Source organism: Rattus norvegicus, chromosome 3 (genome assembly GCF_021556685.1).
Source record: "Rattus norvegicus strain SHRSP/BbbUtx chromosome 3, alternate assembly SHRSP_T2T, whole genome shotgun sequence".
NCBI lineage: Eukaryota > Metazoa > Chordata > Mammalia > Rodentia > Muridae > Rattus > Rattus norvegicus.
The window spans coordinates 53,146,233-53,168,498 of record NC_141536.1 but is presented as its reverse complement, the minus strand read 5'-3'; the positions used below and the strand labels follow the sequence as shown (position 1 = coordinate 53,168,498).

Sequence of the window (22,266 nt, the reverse complement as noted above, 5' to 3'; positions counted from 1 at the left end):
GAAAATCTTCAGGAAATGGACAATTTCCTAGACAGATACCAGGTATCGAAGTTAAATCAGGAACAGATAAACCAGTTAAACAACCCCATAACTCCTAAGGAAATAGAAGCAGTCATTAAAGGTCTCCCAACCAAAAAGAGCCCAGGTCCAGACGGGTTTAGTGCAGAATTCTATCAAACCTTCATAGAAGACCTCATACCAATATTATCCGAACTATTCTACAAAATTGAAACAGATGGAGCACTACCGAATTCCTTCTACGAAGCCACAATTACTCTTATACCTAAACCACACAAAGACACAACAAAGAAAGAGAACTTCAGACCAATTTCCCTTATGAATATCGACGCAAAAATACTCAATAAAATTCTGGCAAACCGAATCCAAGAGCACATCAAAACAATCATCCACCATGATCAAGTAGGCTTCATCCCAGGCATGCAGGGATGGTTTAATATAAGGAAAACCATCAACGTGATCCATTATATAAACAAACTGAAAGAACAGAACCACATGATCATTTCATTAGATGCTGAGAAAGCATTTGACAAAATTCAACACCCCTTCATGATAAAAGTCCTGGAAAGAATAGGAATTCAAGGCCCATACCTAAACATAGTAAAAGCCATATACAGCAAACCAGTTACTAACATTAAACTAAATGGAGAGAAACTTGAAGCAATCCCACTAAAATCAGGGACTAGACAAGGCTGCCCACTCTCTCCCTACTTATTCAATATAGTTCTTGAAGTTCTAGCCAGAGCAATCAGACAACAAAAGGAGATCAAGGGGATACAGATCGGAAAAGAAGAAGTCAAAATATCACTATTTGCAGATGACATGATAGTATATTTAAGTGATCCCAAAAGTTCCACCAGAGAACTACTAAAGCTGATAAACAACTTCAGCAAAGTGGCTGGGTATAAAATTAACTCAAATAAATCAGTTGCCTTCCTCTATACAAAAGAGAAACAAGCCGAGAAAGAAATTAGAGAAACGACACCCTTCATAATAGACCCAAATAATATAAAGTACCTCGGTGTGACTTTAACCAAGCAAGTAAAAGATCTGTACAATAAGAACTTCAAGACACTGAGGAAAGAAATTGAAGAAGACCTCAGAAGATGGAAAGATCTCCCATGCTCATGGATTGGCAGGATTAATATAGTAAAAATGGCCATTTTACCAAAAGCAATCTACAGATTCAATGCAATCCCCATCAAAATACCAATCCAATTCTTCAAAGAGTTAGACAGAACAATTTGCAAATTCATCTGGAATAACAAAAAACCCAGGATAGCTAAAGCTATCCTCAACAATAAAAGGACTTCAGGGGGAATCACTATCCCTGAACTCAAGCAGTATTACAGAGCAATAGTGATAAAAACTGCATGGTATTGGTACAGAGACAGACAGATAGAACAATGGAATAGAATTGAAGACCCAGAAATGAACCCACACACCTATGGTCACTTGATTTTTGACAAAGGAGCCAAAACCATCCAATGGAAAAAAGATAGCATTTTCAGCAAATGGTGCTGGTTCAACTGGAGGTCAACATGTAGAAGAATGCAGATCGATCCATGCTTATCACCCTGTACAAAGCTTAAGTCCAAGTGGATCAAGGACCTCCACATCAAACCAGACACACTCAAACTAATAGAAGAAAAACTAGGGAAGCATCTGGAACACATGGGCACTGGAAAAAATTTCCTGAACAAAACACCAATGGCTTATGCTCTAAGATCAAGAATCGACAAATGGGATCTCATAAAACTGCAAAGCTTCTGTAAGGCAAAGGACACTGTGGTTAGGACAAAACGGCAACCAACAGATTGGGAAAAGATCTTTACCAATCCTACAACAGATAGAGGCCTTATATCCAAAATATACAAAGAACTCAAGAAGTTAGACCGCAGGGAAACAAATAACCCTATTAAAAAATGGGGTTCAGAGCTAAACAAAGAATTCACAGCTGAGGAATGCCGAATGGCTGAGAAACACCTAAAGAAATGTTCAACATCTTTAGTCATAAGGGAAATGCAAATCAAAACAACCCTGAGATTTCACCTCACACCAGTGAGAATGGCTAAGATCAAAAACTCAGGTGACAGCAGATGCTGGCGAGGATGTAGAGAAAGAGGAACACTCCTCCATTGTTGGTGGGATTGCAGACTGGTAAAACCATTCTGGAAATCAGTCTGGAGGTTCCTCAGAAAATTGGACATTGAACTGCCTGAGGATCCAGCTATACCTCTCTTGGGCATATACCCAAAAGATGCCTCAACATATAAAAGAGACACGTGCTCCACTATGTTCATCGCAGCCTTATTTATAATAGCCAGAAACTGGAAAGAACCCAGATGCCCTTCAACAGAGGAATGGATACAGAAAATGTGGTACATCTACACAATGGAATATTACTCAGCTATCAAAAACAACGAGTTCATGAAATTCGTAGGCAAATGGTTGGAACTGGAAAATATCATCTTGAGTGAGCTAACCCAATCACAGAAAGACATACATGGTATGCACTCATTGATAAGTGGCTTTTAGCCCAAATGCTTGAATTACCCTAGATCCCTAGAACAAACGAAACTCAAGACGGATGATCAAAATGTGAATGCTTCACTCCTTCTTTAAATGAGGAAAAAGAATACCCTTGGCAGGGAAGGGAGAGGCAAAGATTAAAACAGAGACTGAAGGAACACCCATTCGGAGCCTGCCCCACATGTGGCCCATACATATACAGCCACCCAATTAGACAAGATGGATGAAGCAAAGAAGTGCAGACCTGACAGGAGCCGGATGTAGATCGCTCCTGAGAGACACAGCCAGAATACAGCAAATACAGAGGCGAATGCCAGCAGCAAACCACTGAACTGAGAATAGGTCCCCCGTTGATGGAATCAGAGAAAGAACTGGAAGAGCTTGAAGGGGCTCGAGACCCCAAAAGTACAACAATGTCAAGCAACCAGAGCTTCCAGGGACTAAGCCACTACCTAAATACTATACATGGACTGACCCTGGACTCTGACCCCATAGGTAGCAATGAATAGCCTAGTAAGAGCACCAGTGGAAGGGGAAGCCCTGGGTCCTGCTAAGACTGAACCCCCAGTGAACTAGACTGGTGGGGGGAGGGCGGCAATGGGGGGAGGGTTGGGAGGGGAACACCCATAAGGAAGGGGAGGGGGGAGGGGGATGTTTGCCCGGAAACCGGGAAAGGGAATAACACTTGAAATGTATATAAGAAATACTCAAGTTAATTAAAAAAAAAAAAAAAAAAAAAAGAAGCATTTAGTTTAAGGGTTAGAGCTGAGTGGAATGGGGAAACCAGTTATCTTAGGTAGAAAGAGATGATTTCTAGAGGTGCCAGGAGGCAGTTTAGGGACAGATATGGCCAGAGATATAAATGGAGACACTGTCAGCATAGAAATGAGAGTTGAAGCCTTGAGGGTATATACATTGAGAACTATTATTTACTGAGTTCCCGATATTGAGAATCTTTTGCTGGACACTGGAGACATAACAGTGAATTAAACAGAGAGATTTCTCCCTGGGGAGAAATCCTCAGGCACAGCAATATATAAAGGCCAGGTGGGAAAAAAGATGATGTCCATAAAGGAGCCTAAGATAAAATGTCCGAAGATGTAGGAGAACTGAGAATGGGATCCTGACCAAGTTAAAAGAAGAGGCCATTGCCAGACGGGGAGCTGAATGATATACAATGCTTCTAAGAACTTTACGGGGTGCCTTGAGAAATGGACAGTGAGTGGAGATGGAGCACAGAGAAATACGTCAGAGTGGCCCGAGAGGATGATACAGTTGAATGGTCAAGGCTGTGAAAAGCTGCTTCTGAACCTTCCTGCTCTCCCATGGCAAGGGGTACATTGGAGTAAGTGGACAAGCACACCTAAATCTGTCTGCTCGATCCTAGCGTCTCCACAGCGTTGCATTGGGAAATCGGAGTCTTTGGGAAGTGATGGGGCTCAAGTGGGGCTCTTATGAATGAGATCAGTGACCCTATGAAAGGAAGCCCCGAGAGCTCTCTTTGCCATATGAGGCGATGACTGGATGTCTGCAGTCTTGGCCCTCATCAGAATCTGAGCGTGCAGGTCCCTAATCTCTAGGATTCTAGAACTATGGCCATTCTGACTGTTCAGAAGTTCAGTAAGATGTATGTACCAGGCAAGTGTCTGGGCGGCTTCCTTAAACCATGTGATGTTTTTATTTGTGGGCTAGTCAAAGTCTTACTTATTTATTTATTTATTTATTTATTTATTTATTTATTTATTTAAAGACTACAAAGAATGCATTCCACTGTTAAAACTGCCCAGACTATGGTAACTGCTTATGGCAGCTCAAATAAACTAAGATGGACCTAGGAATTCAGAAGATAGATGGGAAGAACCACGGTGGGATGGGAGGGGCTGTCTCAGGGAGAAGGGAAGAAGGACATAATCAGAAGAGGTCTGTGAGAGCCGTGGTGATATAGTCTGAGAACAGGGAATGAACTGGGCACTCCCTTGCTGCTATGCAGATAAAAGTGAACGTCAGGGAAAGAAACAGGACAGTCCTCTGGGAGTGGGTGGAAAGGACCCGAGCAGAAAGAAGACAGAGGGTGTTTAGGCTAGCTTCCGGTGAGAACCAGGATGCCTAAGCAGGAAAACAGGAAGAACTGCTGAGACACCAGCTCAGAGGATGCTGATGGGACGCTTCTGCGTGCGGGAGAAATGGAAGCCAGCTCTGGTGGTCAGCTCCAGGATTTGAAAAACAAAAAACAAAACCACAGCTGCTGGTTTAAGCAGTGACTAGGGGAGCGATCAGTGATGTTAGCCCAGGCAAAGGTCATGATTACAGGCCCATTTTAGGAAGGTGGGTGGAGGCACTGCAGAATTTCACCTGGAGGGAAACTGCTAATAAAGGAAGAGGAAACGCACCGCTCATCTACAACGGCATTTCTGTTGTTGATAATGCTTGACGCTGAGGAAGAATAGCTTCTAATGAGGGTTGGGAAGGCTCGAACATGCCCTGTGCTGAGAATCTTTACATAACATGAATGAGCCTCCCCTCACGGCTGCTCATTATTGAATTTGTTCTGATCATTTTGAACTGTTAAGAATGACACGTGAAGCTATAAGAGCATTCGAAATCCTGCTAACAATGAATTTAAGTTATTCAACTAACAATTTCTTCAGCTGACGTGATAGAGTCGCGTGCTATGCCAATTTTCTTTCCCCTTTTAAGGATCTCCAGGTGCCATGGTGCTGGCTGCTTTCCTTGAGGGACACTTAAAGTTGGAGAAAGTGTGGAATGTTTTAGTTTCAGACATGGGGCACCCGGAACAGGAGTTGGTCTAGATGAGGTATAATATAGCCCAACATTACTTGTGTTCATTTTTTTGTCTAAGAACACACTTGTCAGGTTGACTCTTCTTTAACCCATGAATCAATGCCATGGCCCACACATGGACAGTTATGGAGTCTGACGTGGCTGGGGGAATCAGGGTTTCTGCAGCAGGAGGGAGCTGGTCTCTCTCTCTCTCTCTCTCTCTCTCTCTCTCTCTCTCTCTCTCTCTCTCTCTGTGTGTGTGTGTGTGTGTGTGTGTGTGTGTAGCCTCAGGGGTTCTGCAGCAGGGGGGAGCTGGTGGTGGTGGTGGTGGTGGTGGTGGTGGTGGTGGTGGTGGTATGTGTGTATGTATGTATGTATGTATGTAGCCTCACAATGGCCTTCACTTCCAAGCACCATGGATCTTGTGGTCCATTACCATGTATCTGGGCCATGCTGATTTCTGCATGCATTATCTGGCTTTAAGTTAACAATAACAATAAGTACACTAACATCTTTAAAAGACTTCCCTAAGAAAGAAAAGACAAGGAAGAAACAAACCCATCTCGATAGATATCCTCTTCTGCCCATGGTTACAAACACATTATTGTTCAGAGGAAAAAGAAAAACCTAGGCAATGAAGGAAGGTATGACAAGAACTTGATGTAAAATGTAATTACTATCTTAAAAGCTCAAATTGCCAGGATGAATGGTAGAAATGTAAATTTATATTTATTGTGATTAAGCCTATACCTTCCCCTTAGGGTGTATTTTGTTTGAATTCTTATTTAATGATTATTATTTCCTAATTATACAAACAAACCACAGTTAGCTAACTATTTAAAATGCAATTTTATCTTTATCTCATCTGTAAGCATTTTGACTTTTCATTTTATAATGTTCCCAATATATTAGTGTCACATGCAAAGTTTTTTATATGCTATCCCATAACATAATTATATATTATTATATATTCATTATATATTATTATATTATTATTTATTTATTATATTATTATTATATTATTATATTAATATATTATTATATATTATTATATTATATAATATATTATCATATATTATATATAACCTTCATTGCCTAGGTTTTTCTTTTTCCTCTGAACAATAATGTGTTTGTAACCATGGGCAGAAGAGGATATCTATCGAGATGGGTTTGTTTCTTCCTTGTCTTTTCTTTCTTAGGGAAGTCTTTTAAAGATGTTAGTGTACTTATTGTTATTGTTAACTTAAAGCCAGATAATGCATGCAGAAATCAGCATGGCCCAGATACATGGTAATGGACCACAAGATCCATGGTGCTTGGAAGTGAAGGCCATTGTGAGGCTACATACATACATACATACACACACACATACCACCACCAAATATATTATTTATTTGGAGTGGAGGTAGGATTCTCTGTCAAAATGGTGGATACAATAAACCTAACATGCTATGTCAATGATATTTTTCAAAAGGTTATGTGGACCACAGGTAACTTTGAAGTCCCTTTTCACACTTGGTTAACCTACAGACCCTTACAGAGGGAGGGGCAGCCAGTTCTCCAGGCTCCCATGGAGGCCAGGAAGCCACATCTCTAAACAGTGTGTACCCGGCTGCCATGATAGAGCTCACCTTCTGCTTCTCCTTCTGGGTCATGGATTGCTTGGAGCTTTCTATAAGGTGGAAAAGGGCTTCATGCTTCTTCGTACTCATCATTAATTTTTTCTTAGCCTAGAGACAGAAACACACAAGAGGAGAAAGAAAGAAAGAAAGAAAGAAAGAAAGAAAGAAAGAAAGAAAGAAAGAAAGAGGGAAAGGTAGAAAGGGAGTGAGAAAGAAAGAAAAAGGGAGAAAGAAAGAAAGGAAGGAAGAAAGAAAGAAAGAAAGGGAGAAAGACTGATATTTAGAAAAAAGCTCTTCTATTTCAGAATGAGATCTGTTTGTGAATAAATGTGAGTCTTTACTTCTTTGTTTCCAATCTTTACTTCAAAATTGCCCAAAATAGTACAGCAGCAAGTATTTAGGTCAGGAACCATTATACACTTTGTCATGATATTGGGTCTATACGAGAGTCAGACTTTTGCTAACCCACCATGAGCTTACATTCCTCTGGCCTTGGCCCCGGGTGCTGCAGCTGCAGACATAGACCACGGTGCCCAGACTGCGAGTTCAGAATATAAAATGAAATGATACTGGGGAAGAGTCAGGGCTCTGTCCTTGAGAATCAGAGGGACGCCTACTGCCTCCCTTGGAATGTGCGAAGAAGCTGTACAAGGAAGTTCCAGGACAGCTGCTCACACACCCTCCTCTATCTCAGGCCAGTGTCTGCTGACAAATGCTGACAAGAGGACTTGGTCCTTCGAAATCGGAAACTTGGCCTCTGAGGCAAACCACACTTCACAACTGACATGCGGGACCTCTTCTTGTATTGTCATGAGGGAGGAAATAATTGCAGCTATGTGATTGAATGACTTTGCCATTCTTTATAAAGCAATAAAATCATTTTATTTAAAAAAAAAACCAACTTATCAGAAACTGGGGAGTAATAGGAGGTACATTTTGTTCTTTGAGGCAAACAGTTATAGAACCTTGTCTCTAGCCTTTGATCCATTGTATTGACTTTCCTGTGAGAACTGAATGTTTACAAATAATTGTTTTGTCAAGACAAACCTCTTAAAAAACAAAACAAGAAAAAACCCACCTCAGAAAATTAAGAGCAAAATTAAAAACAAGTGATTGGATTTTTTTTTGTTTGTTTCTTTTTTTTTTCGGGGGGGGGTGTTGTTTACTTTGAGCTATGTTCTCAATGTGACTCTCATGAGCCACTTTCTATCAGAACATCTACCCACAAAGTACATCTCATCTTAGTCTCTGGAGTCTTCAAATTCAACAGGAGCTCAGAAGCAAGCCTGAGACTATCTACTTTCTGGTTATTTGGTACAGGTGGCTGTTTACTTGCAAAGGATCACTTGAGTTATTAACATTTAGGAGATGAAAAAGGAAGAGTTCCACCCTCAGAGTGCAAATCTTCAAGGACATGATTGGGTTTTCTTAGCAGATTCTCCAGCCTCTAATCCTTCCTTATCAAAGCCACTCCTCCTACACAGGATTATTCTAGAATAATCTTCCATACATATGGGTCTCATCTGCTGTTTCTGTAGCTTAAGAACCAATAATGGAATTCTCTAGCTTCCCAGATCAAATCACAATCCCTCTAGAAGGATTCTTATACTGTCTCCTGCATTTGTTATCTACCCAACTCAATGTTCAAGTAATTGAAAACCATGAGCAGATCTTAGTGTAGCATGTACAGAAGGTAGACCATGTGTCCCTCTGACGTCACCACACTCCTTACAGTGCCCTCTCTATTGCAAGGTGGAGATCTCTAACAACTTTACACAAATGGAGAACCAAAACTGGTGTTTTTTCCTTTTCCTAAATTGTAAACTTCACAGAGACGCAGTCAATATGCTGGAGCAGAGTAGTGACTCTGAGTCCAAGAACTTCTAAGACTTCATGGCTTAACCATTAACAGGATTCAAAACTTTGGAAATGACCTTGATGGTTCAAAGTCACCTATCACCTCAGCTGGTGTGGTGACGAATACACAAATATATAGCTCTTGGCGCATGAGTGCCATGTAAATATTAGCTATAAATAGTAACCACATTTTGAGTCATCCTCTGCTTTGAATGAGTTGAATGACACATCTATATAATAACTCAGGTGAGTCGTTTTCTTTTCAATAGGGGCATAGAAAGGCATTAGAACACATAAGTCTATGTGCACAAAAGCAGAGTCCCATCCTAAAAGCTGACTCTATGTCGATGCTGTTAGTGCATACTTGCCTTTATTTGCTGATTCCAGTTATTAATAACAAGATTTGCTGACTTTTCCACTTCATTATCGAGCTATGGAAGGAAAAAAAAAAAGACGTTTCTTTCTTGCTTAGTCACTGCTATTAAGTATCAATGAATGCCAAAATTCACAGGTTGAAACCTATTTCTGTTGTATCATAGCATTAAAAGGTGGGGCCTTGGGAAGTGAATGGACCATGTGAGTGGAGCCCTCATACATGAACCAGTACCTGTGGTTGTTTGAATGAGAATGGTCCCCATAGGTTCATATGTTTGAATGGCTAGTCTCTAATTAGTGGAATGTTTGAGGAGGATTAGGTAATGTGGCCTTGTTGGAGGAGTGTCACTGGGAGTGAGCTCTGAGGTTTCAAAAGTCCAAGACAGCCCACCCCCTCTCTGTGCCTTCGGATTAGGCTATAGCTCTCAGTTACCTATCCAGCACCAGGCTTGCTATGCATACCGCCATGTTCTCTGCCAGATGATAATGGGCCACTCTCTGATGAAAGTGTCAGCAGGCCCCCAGTTAAATGCTTTCTTTCTATAAGAGTTGCCTTGATCATGGTGTCTCTTCACAGCAATAGAATGGTGACTAAGACAATGCCCTTATAAAAGACGTCTCAAGGCCTCCTTCATTCCCCTACCATGCAAATGGATATCATGAAGATGGCCGTCTATGAAGAATGACCAATTCCTCACCAGGGACCTAATCTGCTACTGCTTTGGTCCTGGGATTCCCAACCTCAAGAACCGAGAGGAATGAGTTTCACTGATTTCTAAGCCACCAGCACACTTCAAAGTAACTCAGTTACAACCAAGTTACACTGCATTTGTAGTGATGGCACCACCACTCTCATGGCTTATCTGAGCTTCAACACCCTAGAATGGACATATTTGGGCTTGCCTCCATGTCCAGTGTCTCTAGACATGATTTTCACAATAGCGATTTCTAATCTGTAGCGATGCAAAAAGGCGTGTGTAGGCCTACATGCTTTACTGAGGGTGATCACCACCCCCCCCCCTTCAACATCAATTCATGTTGCGAAAATAGCCATGGTGTGAGGATCAGAAACTTGAAGTGCTAAGCTACTAAGTGTCTTCACTGCCGCTGATGGGATTATTAGTTTAATTTCAAAGAGGTAGTGTTCTTCATCATTATCGACTTCTCAAAGAAGGGACAGTTATTATAATGATGAAGACTGGCTCGGGTGGCTCATGTTGATACTCCTGGCACTTAGACAGGGGCCAGAGAGGCTCACCAGAAGGCCAAGGCCAACCTGGGATACATGGTTATAGGCTAGCCTGCTCTACCAAGCAAGACCCCCCCATCTCAAAACAAACAAAAGAAAATAATGACGATGATGGTGGTGGTGGTGGTGGTGGAGGTAAACCTCTAGAGAGATGATATAAATTAGGCAGAACCTTTCGATCTGGACCTGGGAGAGCAGCCAGACAAGCTAGAACTTTGGTTTGATTTTCACCAGTCATTAGATACAGAGTACATGGTATAGTGTAACAAATCCAGAAGAGAATGGTCTCCCACACTGTGCCAATCTTGACTGTATAGATGTAGCTGAAATGCAGAGGTTTAAAAATAACATCTGCCTTGGCCTCCTTCGTGAGAGTGTGGGAGGGTCGTTGCAGTGAGGGGGCAACACTGAACAGGAGATGATGGGGCAGGTGATGGAGGAGCATCATGAGGTCAGCTACCTAATGTGTTGTGATGAATCGTCATAACACTGATTAGCTTACGGTACTAAATGTAATAACCATATTGCCGTAGGATATGCGAATGTTTTGTAATTAATGAAACTTAGGTTGGCTTTGAGTTTTTATGTAGGTTGCTGGCAAAAGCAGGTGGTTATATCGCTTTCAAATGATTTGTGTAACTCTCTATTACCTGATCTCTAAGTAGGACGTGCGTTCTGGTGGAACACACGAGGATTTATACAAATGGCGGCTCTACTTCCCAACTTCGCTGAATGAGTCTTTATTCCATTTATTTCCATTTTCCTTCTGTCTGAGTTCTTTTGGTTTACAACCCATCTGAGGCCCTTTTCTAGTAACTATCCTTTCCCCTTGCTAGGACCACCTGCTAAGGCTCGGGCACTTCTTGCCTGCATTTGGCCCTGAACCACCTCATCGGAGCACTGCAGCATTCATTAACAGCTATGCACATTGCCTGGAAACGTTGTCTAAAGCGGCTAACCACTGAGATACACAAGAGGGAACGAGGCAGCGCACACAAGGAAATTGTCCTAGAAGGAAGGCACTTGCCCAGAGCTGAGGACACGCAAACAAGGACTGACTGTTCTAGATACGAGTGCCTGATGCCTCCCTTTAATCTTAAGGCTATTGGAGAGTTGCCCTAGTATTACCTTTAAGTAATCTCACACTGGTAAGCAGAAAAGCATCTTTTGAAACAAGTTGTGGTTATGGGACTGGGGTGTAGCCAGTGACAGTTAACAAAATTGTAAAGACCATTTAAAAAGTACTAAAGAATGGGAAATAGCCTGACTTTATCATCTCAAAGTTATTCTTATTAACATTTTGGTAAGGGTCTTCCAGTTGAGATTTTAGGACTTATTAGATTTCTTTGATCTCACTCTTTCATTTGATACCATATGTAAAAAGCCTTGTTTTTACTTATGTGTATGTGTGTATGTATATGTGTATGCATGTACGAGTGAGTGGGTGCCCATAGAGGTCTCAGGAGGGCACTGTATGCCTGCTGTTGGAATGGCAGATGGTTATGAGCTACGCAATATGGGGATTAAGTTGGGCTTAAATTTCCAGTCTTCCATAAGAGCAGCCCTATTGTAACCACCGAGGCATCTTTCTCAAACCCATGATATATGTATATTGTCTTCACAGTGCTGAATACTGAACTCAAGGTTGGCAACTGGTTAGGCAAACATGCTATTCTCGAGCCAGGTCCCCGGCTCTCCTATAACCCTTTTAACGACTATTTTATTCTATCGCTTGACTTCTTTCTGATTTATTTTTAATGATAAAGTAGTTGCTACGATTATTTTTCACTATATTACAAACACTGTTCTAAAAACCATTCTTTATTATTATTATTATTTTTTTCATTATAAATTTCTGAGACCCACTATCCCTGTAGTGTCTATGACTCAGTGGACCATAGACAGAAATCTTGCTCATGTGTTTGTTTCTTTAGTCTCTTGAGTCACTGTCTCAAGTTGCCCAAGCTGGTTTTGAAAATCAAGACTGATCTTGAACTCTCTTTCCTCCAGTCCACACAACCCAAGTACCAAGATTTACAGGCACAAAGCACAGAACCAAGCTCTGTTTTTAAGACAGGGTCTCAGTATGTAGTCCTGGCTGGCTTGAAATTTACTAGCCCAGAATGCACAGAACTTCACGATCTGCTTCATGAATGTGTTTGGTGTGTTTGTTTGTTAGGAATGTTTTATTATGCTGGGGTTTGAACCTAGGGCCATGGGCATTCAAAGCGAGTGCTTTTTATCACTGAGTTATACCCAGCTCTAGAATTCTTGCTTTTTAAGAGATAAGCGCAGCTTTGACTCACCGACTTCCTCTTCTTCTCTTGCATACTCAGGACTTGGTGTGTTGGCTTTATTGCTTCCAACTCAATTGCTTTGCCAAGTTTTCTGGAAATAGAAAATTGTCTTGGTTTACAATCCACTGTCCAAATTCGTTTCTGGGGAGATGAGTGAGTGGCAGGTTACAGTGTATCTATTCAGGGCAGGTTTGAAGTGGAATAATGGCACCCACCCACTCTAAGTGTGTGACACCTCCTTTTGGAGGAGGGCCAGAAGTGTGGGTGGGGGAGGGAGGGTGGGGGAGGGGAGGGTGGGGGGGCGGCATTACTAGAAGCACTCACTGATGGAGATCTGCTGCGGATTTCATGCTCTCTGAGGCCCAGGCCCAAGCAGTGCTGAGACAGCTAGAGGAAAAACAAACGGATGGGGATGAAGGTGGGGGTCATTCTCGAGTGAGTTCTGAGAAATCAAGCATCACAGACCACAAACTGCCTCTGCCCTCACATTCATTCCCTTGCTGGGGTTTCGACTTCTCCAGGAGATTAAATTCAGCCAGAGTATATTTATTTGCCCACAGACCTTCTACACAGTGCCCCCCACCCCCACCCCCACCCCCGTGCTGATCCTTTTCTTTTTCCATTTAGATTTTCATCTTCTATTTTATGTCTGCAGAAAATCAGGGAAGTAAAGTGGCCAAGGAAAGGAGCAAGTGTGTGTGTGTGTGGGGGGGGGGGACTTTAGAAGACTCTCACAGAGAAGTCTCTTCAGGTCCCTCACCCTATAGAGGGATAAAGCAAGCCCTTGAGGATGCAACTGACAAGGATGGAAGTAACAAAGGTTCTGAGCCCAAGCCCCTGGCACATGTGCCTACTGCTCTTGAGGCTGGAGCCCAAATCCTGCGCCATGCTGACTTTTAGGACAGCCTCAGATCTTTCCTGGTCCTGTGTCTAATAAACATAAAGGTCACCTCCATATTCCCGGAGGCCCATAGAGAAGACAGGAAGCCTGATACTATCTCTTCCCACACCGGGAGTGAGCTCTCGGGAGTCCATAAGGAGTCCCAGAAGTCAGGACAAACTGCATCGGTTAACACAGGGACAGAGCACAGGCCAATTTTAAGGGGGAGGAAGGGAGGAAGGTGCATTCCTACCAGAATTGGAGTGAATCTGAAATGGGCTTCCAGTGGCCATTTCACGTCTTGCACTGGGACAATAAGAAAACCAGACCCAAGGCCAGGGTTTCTACCATCTAAAGCAGCACGAGAGAGTACCTACTGTGCATTTCCAGTGATAAGAAACGACAGAAAAGACAAAACAAATTTACACTCGTATGAAGGGCCTCAGTGGTTCTTTGGTGTTGGCTACGGCAGGGATGCGAACAGGAAGAAGCAACTTGGAGTGTGTTGAAAATGTCTGACTCTGGTGTTGGTGGGTTACTCGTTGTACACATCAGTTAGACTGGACTCAACCCTGCATTTAAAATAAGCCCCGCTGGACAATGCGACTCACCCCTGTAACCCCAGCAATTGGGAGGAGGCGGCAGGAGAATCAGACTGAGGTAACACAAGGAATTTGAGATCAGCTTGGGCTACGTGAGACATTGACTCCACCAACAAACAAGTGTTTATTATTTCATGTAAATTAAACCAAATCTAATTGTTCGTATAAGGATACGAGGGACACTTCACCACACAGAAGCTGGATGGCCTATCAGGAAATGCATCCTGCCTGTGGGTCCTAGAGAGTCCAGAGCCCACATCCAAAAGCAGATATTCCCAGCTGCAGGTTTTCTGTGTGATCCTAGAAGACTCACTCAGCCTCTCTGAGCCTCGTTTTAACTGACCTTGTAGAATGAAAATACACTGGGATATCTGTGTAGGTATCTAATACAGATTTTGATATAGAGAAATGCTCAACCAACTTTTATCACTAGATAGCACGTCAGTGCTGGCTCACTGGCCGCTCTGAACATGTTGGCTTTTCTAATGCTAGGGTTGCAATGGTGGGATTTAGGAGGCCACTGAATTATTAGAGCCAAACTCAAAATGGCCATTCCTGGAGATTCCCTCCTCATCTGGTTCTCTGCTGAGCACACTGGCATTGCTTCATTTAACTCATTAACCGTAGGGAGTGAATTTTATCTGGTTTTTTTTATTATACTTATTATTATGTTTCCTTTAGGCAGGGTCTCAAAAACAAAACAAAACAAACAAACAAACAAACAAAAAAAAACTATAGCCCACACTGACCTGGAATTTCCTATCTAACCTAAGGTGGCCTCAAACACATAGCAATTCTCCTGCCTCAGCAAATCTACCTGGGTACCACTGCATTCAGCTTCATTTCCATTTTAAAGAGACATTTAAGCAAAAGACGAATTATCCCAGGGCCACTCATTTGGAAAATAGCAGATCTAGAGTTTGAACTGGGCAGTGTAAGCAGAAGTCTGTCTAAACCCAGCCACAGTACTGAACCTGCTCCTCTGTAGTCTACCAAGACATTACCCTAATAAATAAAAATGGAGCATGAGCCAGAGCAGCTTCAAAGCAATTTGCTGTCACAATGGTGCCCGAGCAGGAGTGGGAAATGTAGTTCCAGAAACGTCTTTTCTCCTGTCTGTCCTTCCTCATCACTGTCATCATGAGGAGCCCCATAAGGAACACTTCGAGTGCAGAGTTAATGTCTGCAATGCATTATTTCGTGAGAGGCATCATAGGGAGTTGTCAACAATGCTGTGTTACTGGGAAGAGTGTGAACCAGAAGCCTTTGTGCCTCACATGCTAAGCCTTCCCACAGCTCCCTTCATGTATCACTCAGGCTGGATGTCACCATACAACCTTCATACACACATGAGTATGTCTGAACCCCGGACAGGAAGGAATGGAGGCACAGAAAGACTGAAATCCTGGTCAAAAGTCACAGAGGAGAGAGAGTACTGAGTTCACACTTCCTGCCTTTAAGATCTCCTGACTCAACACTGCTTCCTAGATGAAATAGCACGACCAATCCAACTGGGGGCCCAGGAGTCATAAAGGCCCAAGATGAGTCTAGCTAGGCAGCCTATTAACTGCATGGTTGGGGAGTTTTATTTCAATTGTTCAGCCTGGAGTTCTCATCTGTAAGGAGGGATGGATATGAGAGCTTTCAAGGGTTGTTATGAGGATTAAATAGGAGCATCCACTAAGCATTTGAGGCAGTGCTTGGCCCAAAATAAATCCCCGAGATCCGGAAGCCATGCTTGGTGAGACTGTACCTGCCAAGTGTGAGGGAGAAAACTATGAGTGAGCATTTTTTATTTTTAAATTTTTTTTACAGGGTTTTTGCCTTACCTTTGTAATGGTACTTACTTTTTCTTTGTGCTCTGTAGTGCTTTGCTGAGCTTGACTGCCAGTTTCTGAAGCCCTTTGGCATAGCTGATCTCCAGGTTGGCCCTATAAGCAAAAGGCTTGTTGTTAAGTAGGATATACTGGTCAGAATGAAGACGAACACATACAGACAGAGACATACAGACACATAGACACATAGACACCCAGAGACACACAGGCACACACACAGGCAGATACATATACTCACACATGTACATATACTCAGACACACACACACACACACACACACACACGACACACACACACACACACACACGCACACACACACACACGCACACAGGCACTCTGACACACATACAAAAGGTCTGGGTTGGATTGTGCTGCCTTCATAGATGCTGTGTGCAGAACCCCAGTGTATTAGTTACTTTTATCATGGCAGTAACAAAAGACGTGAGCAGTTCGATGTCAGCAGAGAAGACTTGATTTTAGCTTATGGCTTGAGGGTACTGTCCACTGTGGTGGGGACATGCTGTGGAGGCCACACTGCATCTGCAATCACGAAGCAAGTAGAGCGAATGCTGGTGCTCTGCTCATGAGGGATCCTACTTGTTCTAGAACTCTAGCCCATGAGACGACAGCATTTCTTGGTCTTCTCATCTCAATTAACCCCAGGAAACCCTCAGAAAACACCTTCAAAGTCATACCCAGAGGTACATTGTCTATGTGATTTTAGGTTCTGCCAAGTTGACAATCAATATTGACCACCACATGCAGGAGATAGGAATCTTCTTTGGAACTAGATTCTATAAAGATTATGATCAAGTTCAGATGAGGCCCAAACACAATTTGATGTGTCCTTATAAATGGGGGAGCATTGGACACAGAGATAGGCATGTGCATGGGAAAAGAGCCTATGAACGTGAAATCAGGGACCAGAGGGAGATCTATAGGCCAAAAGTATTGTCAGCAAACTGCCACAAGCTAGGAGGGAACACGAGACAGCATCCCCAAGTCTGTCCATGGAAGACATCAACAGGCTGACAACCTTCATCTCATCAGACTGCTGGTCTCCTGAATGATTATATGGGAAGTCTTGTCATTCAAGCCACCCAGGATGTGACGCTTTGCTAGGATAAGCCTAGAAGATTGACCCAGCTGGTAAGGCACACAGTGGACAATCATCTCATTAGCTCTAAGCCCTAAATAGAAGCTGAGAATAAGATAAGTATGATTGAATCAACCACATAGTAGCTTTAGGTGATCCTTAATCTCCCAAGTAGCAGACTGTATGCACAGGCTGGGCTTAAGGAGTAGAATTATAGAAAGCTGCAATGGTGGTCATCTGTTGCTTTCTATGCAGGACAAGATAGCAGAAAGCCATTGGGTCCTGGAGAGATCAAATTGCTCTCTTCTTCAAATGATTTTGCCATGTCCTAGGTCCATCTGTGACTCCAACGAGTCAATGCTCCCATTCACCTCACACATATCCCTTCTCTCCCTTATTCCCCTGCTCTCTGTTCTTTCTTTTGAAAAGATGACTTCTATCCACTTTAAATTTTTTAAAAAGTTAATTGTTTGCACACATGTGCAAAGATGGTACAATATACACTCAGAGGTCAGAGGACACTCTGAGGAACCACTCTCTCTTCCACTGCGTAAAGCCTGGAAATCAAACTCAGGTCATCAAGTTTAGTGGTGAATGCTATTACACACTGAGCCATCCATAAAGAGCATTAAACTTGAGGAATGCATCGTTCTTGGCTCATGGTGAAGGCACAAAACAAGCAGTAAAATTTAATTCTTTGAGGAGGAGGTGGAGGATCTGAAGGATCTTGAGATATCTAAAGGAAATAGCCCAGAGAGAAGAGAGTAGTCCTCTGAGCCATTGTCTCCCTGTAAGGGCTCCTAGGCCAAGAGGATGATGCTGTTAGGAACAATTCAATCTCATTTCCAGAGTGTTCTCATAGGCTCTCCTAAGGGTCTCAGAGGCTGAGTGAAAGAGAGACAACTACCACAGGGAAATAATGCTTTCCTTAACATTGGTAGCTTTGTTAGATTCATAGGAGAAAGAAGGTGGAGTTTTGGTGTCTGGAGCAGGCTCTTTGTTTGCTTTCAGATGATTTGGAACTTTTCTGAGTTTGGCCATCTCTGTTCTTGAACACCCACTCATAGGCAGTCTCTCTCTTCTTTCCCTACCCCATCTCCAAGACCTCAGGTTGACCTTGAATTTGAACACATAGCACAGGGTAACTTTGAATTCCTGGTTCTGCCTCCATCTCCTGAGCCCTGGGATTATAGGTAGGTACCAAGTTGCCACAGGTCAGGTTTGCTGTCAGGAAGGTAAACACCCATTGAAGAAGATCCACTTGCCAAGTCAGAATTTCTTGCATGAATATCAGTGTCAGGGCAGACTTGTAAATTTCCAGATTAAAAGTTCTGTCACCCGCACATGAAGACATCAAAACAACACCCTCTGTGCAGTGAACTTCATCATCTTTGTGGCTATGGAGATACTTGACCTGTGCTCTGTCTGTACGCAAAATAGCAATGTCTAACTTTATTGGGCCCTTATACCATGCACATTGTAAACTTTTGGCTCTCTCCTTTAAAAAAAAACATTTTTATTAACTTTGTTTAGTGGTGGGGAGTGAAAGGAGCTGGCTTGGGGTGGAGAGGACAGGATGACCACAGTGCAGGTTTGGAGGTCAGAGGACAACTTGACAGAATTGGTTCTGTCTTTTCACCACGTGGAGCCAACTCAGGTTGTCGGACTTGACAGCAAGCCCTTTACCTGCCAAGTCATCTCGCTGGCTCATATTTTACTTGTGTTGAACCTACAATGACTTGCATAAGGTAGACATGATTTGGCTTCCAATTCCCAGGAGGGAACACTACACCCAGGGTTTAGTTGACTGCTTTACTGAGGACAAGGGAGAAGGAGGTGACAGAGCTCGTTTCCAAAGCTGGGCAGTCTATCGAGAGTACTACCTGCTTAATGACACTGTTCTGCCTTCTCGCAAGGAAAGTCAGACCAAAGTGCATGTTAAAACTTGTAGCACTGCTTACTTCAACACTAATTGTGTTGTTGTGATTCACTATGGTGTGTGTGTGTGTGTGTGAGTGTGTAGTGTATGATACATATGTGTGTATATGTGTGTTATGTCTATATGTGTATATGTAGGTATCCATGTAGTATATGATGTATATGTGTGATATGTGTATATGTGAGTGTGTGTGTGTGTGTGTGTGTGTGTGTGTGTGTGAATATACACAGGCATCCAGAAGGGTATCTTTCAATCCTTTCAGGCAGGCTACCTGCTGAACAGACTGGACCTTGGCATTTCCTTAAGCCAGCACAGAGTTGGTGTCATATCACTCTCTTGAAGGGAGCAGCTTTATCACGTTCCCCACTGAAAAAAGCACCACATGTGTAATAGGAATCTGGAGGGAGAGAGATGATCTCAAATTGTCATGGATTTTTTTCCCCTTGATAAATCAGGAAGAAGACAGGAAGCACATTGTGCTTAATCTCATCGTCTCTCGCTGTTTCCTTCCACTCTATAGACACTATTTCCAACATGAAGGAAGCTGTCTTGTCCAAACAATGGTCTTTTCATGTGCGGAATTGATAAGGAGCATGTGTATACCTTCTGGTGGGTAACTTTAGCTCAGAATAGCCCAGTGAGTGTTGAAGATTCTGAGCAAGGGAAATGACACATTAACTTTCAACCCACTTACATTTTAGTTTCCTCTCAGTGAGCAAGGCAGGTCAATATATTTTTATTAGTAATAATGAAAACCAACCAAGAAGTCAAAGAACTTGTTTGACCTAGATCTTACAATAAATCATCCTTTGAAGCAGAAAAGGCATGTAAAATCCATGGTTTCCGACTTAGTAGTTTTGAGGCAGTACACGTTACTCTGTAAGAAAAAGTGGCCGTGTTCATTTCAGAGGACCCTGCTCTAATAAATTTATACAGAATAATTGTTTAAAATCCTCTAGCTTCCTTGGTGTCTATGAAGAGTTAGTTAGAATGGAAGGAAGATCTTCCTGAAGGAAGCAAGTGCCCTCACTACGAATTAAGGATTTTAGTAATCTCAATAGACTGTGCTTTCTCACTCTCTGTTGTCCCTAAGTTTGCACCAGAACCAGCTCCCAGATGGGCTTGGGTATATGGATGGTTTCCATTCAAGCCTTATCTCCTTTCCTTTAGAGAGGTAGCCACAGCTCATCTTACAAATAAGTTGAACATAAAATTACCAGAGGCTCTGTGTCCTGGTGCATGCCCATAAACCCTGCACTGTAAAGACAAAGTCCAGAGAATCAAGAGTTCAAGGCAAACCTGGTCTATACCGTGAGTTACAGTCCAGCCTGGGTTATATAAACAGCAAGGTTCAGGCTCAAATAAATTCTACCTATTTCTCAAAAGTTACCAAAGATGGTAACGAAGGCAAAGTAGGAGAATGTGGAGTGGTGAATGAAGACACAGTTGTGAGAAGCAGGAAAAATAGCTGTGGGTGTTTTATTGCATGCTGGAGTGATGGTAGGCAACTGGGTGCGTCTAAAATAGCTAGAAGGGAAGGTTTCAAAAGCTTTCCCCATAAGGAAATGGTGAGCATATGATATTAGGCAAATGCTAAATATCCCTATTTATTACATATGATAAACAATGTCAAATCACCATGTTGTACATATAAATATGTGCAATTATTATGCTCCAACTTAAAAGTTAATAGGTAGGGCCAGTGTCTTAGTTAGGGTTTTACTGCTGTGAACAGGCACCATGACTAAGGCAACTCTTATAAAGGACAACATTTAATTGGGGCTGGCTTACAGTTTCAGAGGTTCAGTTCATTATCATCAAGGTAGGAGCATGGCAGTGTCTAGGCAGGTATGGCTCTGGAGGAACTGAGAGTTCTACATTTTGTTCCAAAGGCAAACAGGAGAAGACTGGTTTCCCTATAGCTAGGAGGGTCTCAAAGCCCACCCCTACCATGACAGCCTTCCTTCAACCAAGTTACACCTCCTCCAACAAGGCCACACCTAATACTGCTACTCCCTGGGCCAAGTATATTTAAACCACCACAGCCAGGTAGAATACTTGCTATTATGCACAAACCCCTGGGTTCAAGCCCTCAGCACTACCAGAAAATAGAAAATAACAACCAACAAGGTAGTTATTGGCAAGTAGAATCAGGTCCAAGCTCTATCGTTTTGGTGCCTCTGTTCCCTGACTAGCCGTTTGTCACAAGTCCATTTCCCGAGAACAGTTTGTGAGATAGCAAATGCACAGAGAGGGAAACTTGGATGTCCAGGCTGAGAGGCTCATGGACTTGCTGCCCAGCCTGACACAGGAGACATTCAAGCCAAGCAGCTAGAAGTCTCCGATCCTGAATCTGCTCATTACCAAGCTCAGGGTGTCCATGGTGCACAGGAATATGAAGAAGCACTGTGATAGGAAAGTCAGGCCAAGCAGACAAGACAGGAAATCTTCAGAGGGTTTAGATAGAAACCCAAATTGTATTCCAAATGCAATCAAATCATACACACAGTATAACTGTTCTGAGTAACTGGGAAGGGTCGCAGCATTAGGAAGGTTGAGAACCACTTGTCTAGCAGGAGTATCTTTGAAGAAAAGCTGATGAACCTGGTTTGGACATCCTATATTTGTAGTTCTTTTTTTTTTTTTTTTTTATTAACTTGAGTATTTCTTATATACATTTCGAGTGTTATTCCCTTTCCCAGTTTCCGGGCAAACATCCCCCTCCCCCCTCCCCTTCTTTATGGGTGTTCCCCTCCCAACCCTCCCCCCATATATTTGTAGTTCTAAGAAGAAGCTTCTACCCAGCAGTCTGTCACATATATGTTGGAAGCTCATGTATGGTAATGTATGTCTGGAAGTTCTCAATATGTAAGGGAACTGAGGTTGGGAGATTATTCAAAAAATTGAGTATAGGCAAAAATTGTATGTCCCTTTTCATCCATTTTGTTGATGGCATCTGCAGTGAGTCATGCATGGTCTGGTACCTCCCGTCTTCTGTATTTAATGTCCATGCTGGTGACTCTTGCATCTGGGAAAATCTACTCCCAAACTTCCATGCAGCAGAACAGTTGATTTCCCAGCACAGCTGGTTTAACATTAGCTATGGTGGCGCTGAGAGCCAAATTCTCATACACAGGATTTGGAAATTTGCCTCTGTCATTTTAAGAATGGCTTTGCAGTTGT

General features: G+C 42.6%; 1 protein-coding gene across 1 annotated transcript in view; it reads right to left on the bottom strand.

The window, feature by feature from the left end:
- Positions 1-22,266, bottom strand: part of Nostrin (nitric oxide synthase trafficking) — a 66,110-nt gene that overhangs the window by 29,572 nt on the left and 14,272 nt on the right. Inside the window, 5 exon segments of the mRNA NM_001024260.1 lie at positions 6,963-7,061; positions 9,179-9,241; positions 12,741-12,822; positions 13,056-13,118; positions 16,061-16,144. Coding sequence (NP_001019431.1) covers positions 6,963-7,061; positions 9,179-9,241; positions 12,741-12,822; positions 13,056-13,118; positions 16,061-16,144 — 391 coding nt within the window.